This window comes from Anser brachyrhynchus, assembly GCF_964034855.1.
Source record: "Anser brachyrhynchus genome assembly, chromosome: 2".
NCBI classification, from domain to species: Eukaryota; Metazoa; Chordata; class Aves; order Anseriformes; family Anatidae; genus Anser; species Anser brachyrhynchus.
The window spans coordinates 105,755,837-105,768,682 of record NC_137695.1 but is presented as its reverse complement, the minus strand read 5'-3'; the positions used below and the strand labels follow the sequence as shown (position 1 = coordinate 105,768,682).

At 38.0% G+C, this 12,846-nt stretch overlaps 1 protein-coding gene across 4 annotated transcripts in view; it reads left to right on the top strand.

Moving 5' to 3' along the window:
• The window catches only part of CEP192 (centrosomal protein 192), a 65,786-nt gene that overhangs the window by 2,809 nt on the left and 50,131 nt on the right, over positions 1-12,846 (top strand). For 3 of the 4 annotated variants that reach the window (XR_013946625.1, XM_080580335.1, XM_080580334.1), the window contains exons 4-12: positions 501-655; positions 2,179-2,225; positions 3,661-3,793; positions 5,674-5,828; positions 8,561-8,701; positions 8,989-9,337; positions 9,723-9,863; positions 11,992-12,056; positions 12,136-12,327. Coding sequence is in view for 3 of the 4 variants with exons in the window: in XM_080580335.1 (XP_080436461.1) it covers positions 501-655; positions 2,179-2,225; positions 3,661-3,793; positions 5,674-5,828; positions 8,561-8,701; positions 8,989-9,337; positions 9,723-9,863; positions 11,992-12,056; positions 12,136-12,327 (1,378 nt within the window). In the remaining variant the exon portion in view is untranslated. The remainder of the gene's footprint in view (positions 1-500; positions 656-2,178; positions 2,226-3,660; positions 3,794-5,673; positions 5,829-8,560; positions 8,702-8,988; positions 9,338-9,722; positions 9,864-11,991; positions 12,057-12,135; positions 12,328-12,846) is intronic. The other variant, XM_080580336.1, reaches the window with a different exon arrangement.

The following is a 12,846-nucleotide window of genomic DNA, read 5'->3' as shown; positions in this document are numbered from 1 at the left end:
TCTGTTCAATATTCTTTACGTTTAATGTTCTTTATGATTTAGACCCTAATGTAATGTTATAAGAGGTGTGCTGATATTTATAGGTTTAGCTAAATCCTTAGTGTTTGTTTGACTTGCTCACAATTGGATTGTGGAACTTGCATGGCATAAACCTCTTCCCCCTTATACTTTTCCCACTTATTGCAAAAATGTGAGAGAAAGGAACAAACAGGGAAAAAAGGGGGAATATACTAACATTAAATTACACTAAGTGCTTCTGTGGAATGCTTTAGGTTGTGAAACAGCAGCCCTTTTAATCTAGATAATTATCCCTGTACTATAAAATGTCTGGTAAAGATGTGTAGGATCTATGTCGATGCGAACGACTGGCTTCCTAGAGATGAAGGTATTAAAATTGGGCAATTTCTCAAATCTTTATATAGAGAGATATTTTACACTAATGTTGCTAGATATGTAATCTTATTATTTTTTATTGAAATAATTCTTTTTCTTTTTTTTAGTGAAGTTGCTACTCAAGTTAAAGAAGCTCAACCTGCTAGTGGTAGCCTGAAAGAAAACTACTCGATATATGGCGATCAAGGCCAGAATGCCAGTGCGCACTCAAGTCACCGTCAAGATACCTTACTTAATTTGTTACCACTTGAACAATTGGAAGGTATTAAACTTTGAGAGGGACTGCATACTTATTGTCAGTAGAAATAGCTAGTTATGGTGTAGGTGTCTTCTCTTGACCCTTTCAGTGTTTTGTGGCATTGTGTAAAAGGGGTTTGAAGAAGAATCTTTTTAATTGGAACAAACTCTGGACACGGAAAGCTTGTGGCTGACATCATGTTGTTGGATTTCTACCCAAAGTACAAAGCTAGACAGGAAAGTGGTTAAAAATTATGTTTGCTGTAAAATGCTGTAACTAGAATGCAAGTAGGACTCTGAATTTATTTGAGGAACTTTGCTTGTGAAAAAGTATGTGTAAGTTGTTTTCTAACCCTTCTCTTTCACATGGTTTAAGTCTGTGGGATTATATTTTTTCTTGACCTGTTCCAGCCTCTGATGGGGGGTCTTTAACTGCAGCTGTAGGAAGTGGAAGTTCATACGTTCCTAGTGTGATGTGTGAAAAAGTAGTCTGAAATGCCTGCCACGAGAACTGTGCTTTCTGGAAGTATGCCTAGAACAGTGGAAGCAAAACAGTGTTCTGTAACTTGTTTTAAATGTATGGTTGTTGATGTTCAGCTTGGGGGGAAGGGGGTTACTAATGCTAGTCCTGTGATTAAATTATTCTGGCTCCTTAAAAATTCTGTACATATACTTAGTAAACACTTACTTCTAGTCTCCTCAAAACTTTATCTGAATTTTCATGAGGTAAATGTTAATAATTTAATAAGAACATATTCAATTATAAAGTATGGTTTGTTGTATGAATGGACCTCATAAAGCACAGTTCTAAATGAAGTGCTGTCTTCAGTCATTTATTATTGCAGTCTTGAGGAAGTGGCACCTAACTATGGCAACAAAAATCACGAGGCCTTTGAAACTGGAAAGGCCCAGTGTTTGGGCTGGGTAGTGCTCAGTGCTACTTAGCCATCCAATTTAATTTTGTGGTTTATTCAAGGATTAGGATTATAGTCTGTAAACTGCTTTTGATTTGAAACTGTTTTTTATTCCCATCTATTACTTAGTTAGGAACCTTTTTTGCTAAGATCTGTGTGTGCATGTCTAAAATGTTTTGTCTTGTAGGACTTAAAATGAGATTATGGGTGGATATAGTAAAAAGAAAATTGTAAGTTGCTTCAAAATGATCAAAAAAGAATAAGTATTGGCTCAACAGGTGAAATGCAACAGTGGAACTTACCACTTGTTGCTGTTCCCGCTTCTCCTGGTGCGACGTGGGACTCCTTGCTTTTTTACGCTACTTTAGTCCTTCAGGCAGTAATGATCTGACAATACTTACAGTTCTAGCCTTGATGAAGCCCTGCCTTTTTAATTATTTCCAAGATACTTTTAATGGTTCTTATAAGAAAGTATAAATTTTGGTCTTGTGATAACGTGTATGTTTCAGGGTTATTTTTATAGTGTGTGACAGGATCTTCAAGATGCTGTCTGCTCTCTTATACAATAGCTAGCAGTTAGTACTATAACATAATAAAATACTGATATTTTTTTTACTACATTCTTTTGTTCCAGATTTGCCAACTGGAATATGTTTTCTTCCAGACATTAAGAATAACAAGGTGAAACCTTTTCTAAATATAGTGAAATTAAACTTTTCCAAGTAATAATCTTGTACTAGTTTTAACTTTGTGAGAGGAGAAAGGAGGAAATTGGACAGTTTTTGTTGTTTCTTTGGGTACACCTGAAGGCTGTCAAAGCACTGTGACGCTGAATGTGTCATGCCTCATTTTGCTTCCTTTTTCCAGCTCACTTAACATAATTAACACCATGGGAGCATGGCTCCACCTGATCTCTCTTAATTGTGAAAGCTGTTGTTTACTCCTACCCTGTGCTGTCTTCTCATTCTTTATTCATGTATCGATCTTCTTATCGCAGTTGTAGTTTAGCTTAATGAAGAGCCTTGGAGGAACCTCTCTGAATGCTTTTGGAATTTGAAGTAGATAATGTCAGCTGGATTTGCCTTGCCCCTGTACTTGTTCATTGCTTTGAGGAGTATCAGTTCAGATGGCTTCTTTAGTGTTCCCAACATAAACTGCACCATTTGTAAGATCCCAATCTTATTGTTGCACCTGATTTTTATTTTTTTTGCCTCTGTATCCCAGAGCTAGCAAACAGGGTATTGTCAGGGCTGAGTTTCAGCTGCTTTTGTCCGCTGCTTTGGAGAAGCTGATGATTACAGGCCCAGAGGTATAAGGCAGATGGGAATGGGAGTTCCTGTGGCCATTATAGAAAATTCGCTTTGGGCTGTAGCAAGATGCTGTATAGCTACATGCTTTTTCACGTGTCAGCTGGTATTTACTTAGCTTTCTTTCAATTGATTTTTTTTTATTTTTTTATTTTCTAGGGGCCCAAGTGGCCAGTGACTTGCAGTTAAATGCTCACAGGCTGTCACTCGAAAACCATAATTCAAGTCTTTTTCAAACTATCTACTGTCTACCCCTTTCTGAACATTGATTTTTTGGTAGCTGTCAAAGATGAACTGCTTATCAGTTGAGACAGAACCAAAACAGATATTGAATTGCTGTTTAAAAAAAAAATCAACAAAGGGTTGATTGGGCGTGTGATTTCTGAAGAAGCATTGTTATAGCAGTATAGGAACTTCTTGAGTGTTTCCTACTTTGTACTTTAAGCTGGGATTATGGTTTACTGAATGAAGAGAGGTTTATTGCTCCCCCCCCTTCCCCCCCCAGTGAGTTAAGTCTTTAATGTAGTGGTTCAGTATTTTAGTTCTGAAACCTTTTATGTTTGGTGTTATTCAGGTGCTTTTTCCCTCTATCTGTTTTATGATCTTTGTGTCTCTTGCACATATCCATTCTGGAAGCTAGCAGGGAAAAATGCATCGGTACTAGAATGTTTGCTGGGATATGGAGGAAGAAGGTGGTGGTTGTGGGATTTTTAGAAAGTTATTAAACCACCTTAATTATTTATTATTAACTGGGTTTATACAATAGCTAATAACTTCCAGACATATTTCTCTCTGGATGTTTTTCACAGGTTAGTCCATCTGAACCTTCTGAAAAGCTGTCAGGAGGTGAAACCTCAAGCGATCATCTTAGCAATAGCCTTTCAAGTTTTTTGGAAAACGAGAAACTCTCATCTCTTACAAGCTTAGAAGGAGATTCCACTGGTAAGAGCATTTATAACTTTAACTTTCTCTGGATAGTTGAGCCTAGAATTCTGACACAATGTTCCTGCCTTCTTGAGAAGAAAGGTATTAGGTTTTTTTTGTTTTTTTTTTTTTTTTAAATGATAGGACCAAGGGAATGGTTTTAAACTAAAAGAGGGGGATTTAGATTAGGTGTCAGGAGGAAATTCTTCACTCAGAGGGTGGTGAGGCACTGGCACAGGCTGCCCAGAGAAGCTGTGGATGCCCCATCCCTGGAGGTGTTCAAGGCCAGGCTGGATGGGGCTTTGGGCAGCCTGGTCTGGTGGGAGGTGTCCCTGCCCATGGCAGGGGGTTGGAACAAGGTGAGCTTTAAGGTCCCTTCCAACGCAAATGGTTCTATGGTAGTATTTCATACAGGATTAGACTACATCAAAATCTTGTATTAGGAATATTAAAGAAAAACAAATCCATTGAGGAAACTGACTCTTTTGAAATTGTAACAGGAGTAGGTGCCTGTGGAGTTTATCAGAGAAGATCACAACTGGAAAGGATAATCTAAAAAAATTAAGCAACAGTCCTCAGTTACAGTGAATCAAAAATAGAGGTAGAAAAGTGGGCATTCACCCTAACTACAATTTCTGTTGGGATTAAAAGAGATGAACTCTATGAACTTTGGTTCTGAGGATAGTATTAGTTTTCATTTCAAAGACTGAAACTTAGCCAGCTGTAGGCCTCCCCCTCCTGGGATATGACATGTGGAAACAGCCATGATTCTTATTTTTTGTTTATTGACTGTCAGATAGAACAGACTCTGAATCCTGTCGTAATATCAAAGCTGCTGAGTGTCCATAGCTTCCAATTTGCCTAAATCTCATTCTGCTGAAAGACTGGAACTTGGTGCTTCTGTAAATCAGGCCCTGTTTGTACAGGGCACTGGCAAAAACAGGAATAAAAAACTAATGATGACTTGTGTGTAAGTACTTTTTCCCCCCATATGTTTTTGCCATTTTGTAGACTTCTATGGCAGAAGGAAATACTAAGAAGATACTTTAGAATTATGTTTTATAGGCGGAAGAATTGAAATGCACTCTAAGGCAAAATTATTGGAGAATTCTCAGATTGTCACCAGCAACCTGAAAATGAATATTTCTTAATAATTACATGGAAACTGAAATATGGTGTTTAGTTTATAAATACAAAGCCTGTTTGAGTATACTGTTTTTAATAGGAAAAGCACAGACAAGGTACTGGTTTCTGGAAATGAAAGAATAATAAAAACTGTCAGATTTCTTTTTGGAATACGTTCTACAGTGGTTTTAAGAGTGCTTTTAACCATGACCTAAAATGCTGACTGAAGTTTGGGACTTTAAGAACAAACAAACAAAAGCTCTGGGAACTTTCCCTTCCCTGTAACCTCCACAAATTAAAAATAAATAAATAAATAAAAAATAGTATAAACTTTATACTTGGGGACAGTAGGAATAGTACTGTTCTTACTAATAGCACTTAACTCTTTTTAATTTTTAAAATAGAACGATGCTTCAGTCAGTTTTAGTATGGCTTGAAATGTTACATATATTTACTTTTCACTCATGAGTGACTATATATATAATTTGGTAGTTTGAATGTGGTGGAATATAGCACTTTGAAGGAAGATGAGTGACTTAGGCTGGGAGTTGAAATGCTACCTTATGGGCATCTTGTTTTGCTGTGTATTGCTACTCATAGCATAAGACTGCCACACATTACTGTGACCCAATTCTTTTTGAGTGGGAGAAAAAGAGGATAATTCTGATCTTGCTGTGTGTCTCTGTGTTAAAGTTTATGGTGTTGCTCTGATAGTAGATCAGGTGATTATTAAATATGAAGGGTGAATGGGGTATTTTCTTTTGTTTCACTAGATGATGATATTGATGATGAAGAGTTCTTCGATAACCAGCTGGAAGCCTATTTTGAACAGCTGATACCACCAGAAATAGCAAGAGGAGACATCAACGTAGAGAAACTTTCAGAGTGCTGCACAGCACTGAAGCTGTCTGAAAATGGCTTGCTTCAAGTAAGTTTGAAGTGGAGTCCTAAACTCCGCATACCTAATGGCCCTTAAGCAGGGTAACATCTTTGAGGGTTGTCTGCCAGGGTGAAATAGGTTTTCTTTCCTGACAAACCCAAATACTGCCCAACAGGTAGCCTGTAAGTAAAGGATTTTTTTTTTTATAGTAAACACAGCACTAAACTAGAAACCAAGACAATCAAGTGAGATTGACTCTCCTTTCCCTTTGCAAGGGAAGAGAGGAAAAAAGAAAAGAAGCTAGGTAGCTGTTTTTGTATTTATTGTCCTCTTCCTTGTAGTCCAGAGCTAGTAGCTGATACATATGCTTGTTACAGACAATCTTGTTGTTTATGAGATAAGGCATGGAGAAATCAGGTAAGTAGCTGGCTGTTCTGAGAGGCGTTAATCTGGAAGGCTTGTGTCAAAGCTTAAGAACTTCCTACTCCCTATTACGATGTCTCCTATATTCAAGTCTCCATTCAGGTTTTCCATCCCCTAACACTGCTCCTCACGATCCTCTTTGTCATTTTCTTCTTTTTCCTGTTAAGTGGTTCTGGACCTTATGCAGTCGGTTTTGTTACTTGATCTTGCAAAGGAAAAAAATAATCCAGACCATTAAGAGTAGATTTCTCCCTTCTCTGGGATGATGGAGACTTGTCCTCAGAAATCCTGTAATAACTAACTCTGCATCAGTAGTGTTTCCTGAAGGTGGACTTTTCCTGCTGGGTTACTTGAGTCTGCGTTTCTTAAACCTTATTACAAAAGTATGCTTTTCAGGTAATAAATTAAAAAAAAATAATCTATTTCTGATCTGCAAGATAGTTTGTCCTAAAGAAAAGGAAATAATGTCCTGAGCAGCATGTTACTCAAGTATCCGTTAGGATATTAGCATGTGATATTGGATTGCTAGCTTGACCTTTCAGAGTGACAGTGAGGTAGGATGTATGTCAGCAGTTGCTGAAGATAGAGCTAGCCTGTGCTTGACGAATTTCATGTGTGCTACGGTTCAGTCTGCCCTTTCTGGAGCTTCTTTTTTAGAGTTCTGTGTCATGTGTGGTAGTCTGAACTTAGTGCGTCTCTGAGGTCTTCTCTTGAAGGCATTATGGTAGGAATATTTCTCCTAAACATTGCTTCCTCTCTCAGCTTCCTAGTGGTGGTTTTAGTATCAAAGGTGGCGAGGTGTTTGTAGAAGAGCATTTGATGTCGTCTTGTGTCCAATAAGGAAAATATTGGTAACAAAGCAAAAGTCTCTACTGACACCATGGTCTTCTGAAGGCCTTCTTCTGATTTAAATTTGGTTACCAGCATCTGAATGCAAAGAATCCTTAATGAAGAATAAAAAAGCTGTCTATACCCATAAAATACTTGCTTTACCCCTTCCCCCCACCCCCAACAAGGGGGGGTCAGCTGAACAGAAAGTAAGGCCACCTATTGATCTTGCCTGTAATGTCCAGGAGATGGGTATGTTGTCTGTGTAGGAATTGCTTCGTTTTATTCTGATGGTTCTGTGACAAGACTACTTTACAAACATGTTACAACTATTGATTCTTAATTAAAGTTACAGTTCTAACTGCATCAATCTTCAAAGAATGGAATGGAGTTTTATATTAAGGTACTTACTACACTTTTTGAAAATAAATTTAATTTACTTCTGACAAAATATTACTTTCTATTAGCTTTATTTTCTGCTTCTGTAAATATGAAGGTGATGCTTGCTGGCACTAATGTTTGTTTATTTTGTAGTGTACAACTAGTTTATAAAGAGCTTTTCAACCACCAGGTTATTATCTTGGGTAGAAATCTTCAAGGTTTTATTAAGTGAACAGTATCATGAAGACTTGGTGTGTAAATAAGTGCCTTAGAGAGGCAGTCAGTGTGTGGAGGGTAAGCACAGAGCAGCAGCTGGCTGCTTCTTGGCTTGCCTTCCAGCAGCAGCTAAGTCTATTACAAACAGATTGCTTGGATGGGAAACTGACAGTTGCATGCTTGACCCAAATAGGAAAGTGTGATTGATTTGAACAGGTAAATGAACTGTAGCTTCAGAAAAACAGTGTCATACAATTGACTTATTGCTTAACAATCATCATTGGAAAGATTGTAATGACTCTAAGGAGGTGTTGCCTGACAGGTTCGGAAATTCCCCATCTGGCTTCCAAGTTTCCAGGCTGTGGGAAGTGTTCTGTTAACCTCCCTAACAGTAGCTCTGCAGAGGCTGCAAGTTGCTGATCTACAGCTGTACGTGAAGGAAGGAACAGGTGGTGGTTTGAGACCATGTGGCCATGGTGAAGAGTGCGAGTAGCAGTTATGTTATCTGCCCCCAGCTCTCCCCTGTTTGTGTAATGTTCCTGCTTCACCTCCGCTGTAGAGGGTGGTGGGGTGGGTACAGCAGGTGCTGAGCTGGTCCTTATTCATCACTGGTCCTAGAGGAGAAGGGAGGCAGTACGGTGTACTTGTTAAGGAGAGTGAAAGAATGCAGTAGGAGGCAGAAGAGATCCTCCGTCCTCTTGCTGTGTGTGTGCTTGGTGGGGGGAGTTCTGTGGGTTGGCATAGCCAGGAGCTGTTGTCCTCACCAGGGTTGCTGGCAGACAGAGATGGCAGTGGCACATGAACAAACATTCACTTCACCAGAGAATATTTTTTAACTCTGTAGAAATAACTATAGTATTAATTTTTTATCTTCAGTATATCTGTTGCAGTGCAACTTAAATCTTTATTATTATTTATATATTTTTTTTAAGGAGGACTTTCGGGTTCCTGATGCTTATCAGGCGGTGACAGGAGCAGACTCTGGAAATGCTAGTGATGAAGATTCACAAAATCAAGGGATAGCTGGATGTCCAGAGCAAAGAGAGGTGCTCCCCAGAGCAGTAAGGCAACTGGTATGGAATTGTCATTTAAATTTCTATTTATAATATAGAGAATAAGACAGTAGTTTCTGTGTGTGTGTGTGTGTATATTAAAAAAAAAAAAGGCAGTGCACTTGAAAACCTGTAAGAGGTTGAACTAACAACCCAAATTCACTTTATAAAAGATGAATAATAACAGTTTTCTAGATATACTTTTAAAACATAGTTAACTTTGGCTATTTTTTACCTGGGACTATTAACATAAACAGTTAACAAACGCAATGCTGACACTTTAAAAATCATTATTATTTTTTCCTGAGAATTCCATGACTAGTGGAGATGCACTAGATTCCTGCAGTGCTGCTGAGTTGCGATTGGATTCACTGTATCTTCAGTGCATGGACAGCCGTGAAGCTGAGGTCGCGGGTGCTCTTTCAAAGCAAGAAATACAGTCCTCTTCTGAGTGTCAGACTGCTGCTTCTGATGCAGATGTACTACATCCAGCAAAAGCAATTTCAGAGCCCTACACCACTCCTAAAATTCCTCTTAGTGCAAATGCACCTGGAACAGATGCAGATTCAACTGAATGTGAAGTTGGTCTTGCTGATGCTTACCTGTCTCCAGCTGCAGACAGCTGTGAGAACACAAGTTTATCTCCAACAGACAAAGGTAGGTTGCTTTAGATATAACCCAGGTATGCAATTGTGGCTAGACTGTTGCATGGAAAGAGAAATAAAGTTGTTAGGTATGACTTTTTTGGGTTGTGCAAGTTATTTTAAAAAAATCCACTGTTTCTTTATAAATAAGAAATAAGTAGCTTGAATAAGTTTTGAGCTGTAGTTTTTAAGAAATACCAACTATGTATTTTGGACTTATATTGAAACATTTATAGTTGCTTCTTTGATAAAAACTGCTGCAACTTGCTGTTGCAGCTATGTTATCTTCATTAACTAGTTGCTGACCTTTGACAAGTGAACTCCTTACTTAAATTTAAGAGACTTTACCATGTTACTATTATTTTAATCAACAGTGCAGTATTTGATGTATCTTTCAGGTGATATACCACATAGCATTGTTTATCAAAATGAAGAAGGCAAGTGGGTGACTGATCTTGCTTATTATACTTCATTTGATGAAGAACAAGGTTTAAATCTGTCTGAAGATGACAAAATAGATGACGACTTCATAACTGGATGTATGTAATCTTTCTCCTTTTTAGTTAACTGTTATCTGTAGTGTAGTGTTAAGTAAACTTTATTCCCTTTTATTTTTTTTGTATTTAGAAAGTTAGTATTTAATGTTGCAAATCCTTCAGACTTTAGATACAAGAAATTATTTGAAATCTGACATTGTTAGTAGCCTACAATGATATTAATATTAGTTATAGTTGGTAGCTTCTTCCCTTGTTTCCTTCTCTTCCCAGGAAGTGGTGTGGGTGCTGAAACATTGGAACCTACTGGGGATGTTTACTGGGCTCTTCTAAGAAATCCTAGGCCTTTGTCTACATAACTTTTTTAAAATTTTTCCTTTAACTGTCTCAGAGTGATCTTCATGGCAGTCTGTGTGTTTGTCATACAGGTTTGGATGGTGTGCCTGTAGTACTGTAGACAAATCAATTCCTTAGCACCAAAATATGCTCTGATTATCTGTTTTTACTAGATATATTGGAGCATTGTATGCAACAGTATTTCTCCTTGACTCTCCTAGTTTCTAAAGCTGACATATGGATGGGCTAATGTATTCTGAAGATGTCTGCTCAAGTTTCTTCTCTCTTTCAAAGAGGATGCTCTGCAGATTGATTTATTAGGAATGCAAGATCAAACAGGGTTGATTGGTTGAAATGATGTTTGTCAACACCATGGTGGTTTTCTGTTGGAACAAACAAATGAGATCCACTGTGGTAGAAATTTCCCTATCGGCTAAGTCAGCGAAGCAGAGCTCCTTCATTATTTTTTTAAATGCCAGGACATTTTGGACATTTCACTGTATTTCAGACTCTGCTTGTCCAATCATTCAAATATTTGTCTGCTGTAAATTTTTCCAGGGGTATTCAGCTTTTTCCCCACCTGATGTTTTTTAAAGGAATTACACTTTCCAGCTGATTGGCTTACCTTTTCACATAGTACAAGACCTGTGCTTCCAGATTCAGTGTGGATAGCGTTTTTCTGTGTGCTAGTTTGCCTGTCTGCAGTGTTCAGGTATGATGCTTGAATGCTTGACAGCTGAGAGACTTTTTTTTATATGGACAGAAAAGAAATGACATCTGATGACGCTTCTGAGTCTCACTAACGACATGTCTATCTCTGTCAGTGAGCTATGCACACTGTGTGTTCTTGTACAGAGTAGTTAGTGCAGGGTTGCTCACTTGACAGAGTTCAGTGCTTCAGGAAGTCCTCATAAGACTCCTTATGGCTTACACAGAAGATTAAAGAACTGATAATGACCTAAAGTTCTACTGGATGTAACAGCATATCATTGATAGCGGCATGTTGCCTTTAGGAGATATAGTTGGATTGCTCAATAAAGAGGTATTCCAATATTGTTGCTTTCCTCAAAAAGGACGTATTCCAACTTCCCGTAAGTCACTTTTATAGACAACAGCTGTATTCACTTTACAAGTTTGCGTCCATTCTTGATGTATTCCTCTGTGACTAGGGGTGCTGTGTGTACAAGGCCACATACTTCAACATTAAGGTATCATTAAGCAGACCAAAATGCTAAGGTAGTAGTAACAGTATCTCTTGATAACTAGTTTAAATCATTTCAGAGAAGAGATTTTAAGTGTTCATTGTTAGGAAAATAATACAAGTATTTGAATTTAAAGGAACTATTAATTTATTTGGCCTGTTAGTTTACGTGAGTATTTCATGAACTGGTACAAACCGGTCTGTTTCTTTTGCTCCAATTCATGGATAGCACCTTGATGAAATTTTCAAAGCCAGATGTAATCTAAGCCTGTTCAGAAGTGGCCATGTGATGCTCGAGTCTAGCTAGTATGGATGGCATAGTCATTACAAATATGTATGTATAGTTTGGTGATAAGGCCATAAGATGCCACCTTTATTCACCTCTAAGTTAGCTAGCTGAATGCTGCTTTTACTGTGGCTCCTGAGGATGCAGGAAATACTCTTTTAAAGCAAACTCCATGTGAACTTTTCCCGCCATAATGGGAGGAGCAACTCCTGGTGTGTCCCCGATTGTCTTGGTTGCAGAACTAAGTATTGTAATCTTTGCCTTAAAGTTTAGTTTAATGACACAAAATGGTAATGTCAATGCTCACTAAATTCTGACTTGTTTTAATACGTGTCCTTTCTGGTTTTAAGCTGAAGCAGCAGCAATGATTGCACAAGACCAGGAAGAATTTGAGAAAGCACACAGACTTGTGCAGGTAAATAATTATCTGAATGTAAACAGAATAACACTCATTTATTTGTAAGTTAAAATTTCTGAAACTTCTCTGTCTACAGGCAGAAAAAGCAGACATTCTAAATGCATCTGAAATAGCAGACTCCTCGTGGAAATCTGCCAATAGCTGCATTCTACTGAGAACATCTGAACTTAACAGAGATGCCAGTTATTTACGTTTGTCTTTGGGAGAGTTCTTTGGTCAGAGGTCTGAAGCTCTGGGTTGTCTTGGTGGAGGCAGTGATGTGAAACGGGTGTGTATCATGATGTTCTAAGGTGCAAGGGAAGGACCAGGAAAAAACAGTACTACTTTTTTTAAAAAACATTGTAACTAATTCTTTTGGAGAACTACTTTCCAAGTTCACTTACTAAGGAAATTCTGTATGTATATATGACAGGTATGGATTAGTTTGTTTCTCACTTGTACTCACTTGAAACTTCTGATACGAAGGGCTGGTTGGTGTTAACAGGGAATCTTTACCTTTTGGTCGAAAATTAATTATACGTAGGATTATAGAGAGGAGAATACACCACGTTATGTTGCTTTTTAGAGGTCTGAGCAAACAATCCACCTAGTAGTTGAATTAAATGTTGCTCAGACAGTTATTGGAACATCGAGGGTATCTTTGGCTATTGTTAATGTGCTACCTAGGCACATGTTCAGTTCTAGTAAAAGCGTAGTCGTCTAGACTTCAACATACTTCTGTAAGCTTTTTCTGACTTATACCTGGTCTCTTGTCTTACCTGTTGTTGGTAGACAGTATCGCATCTGT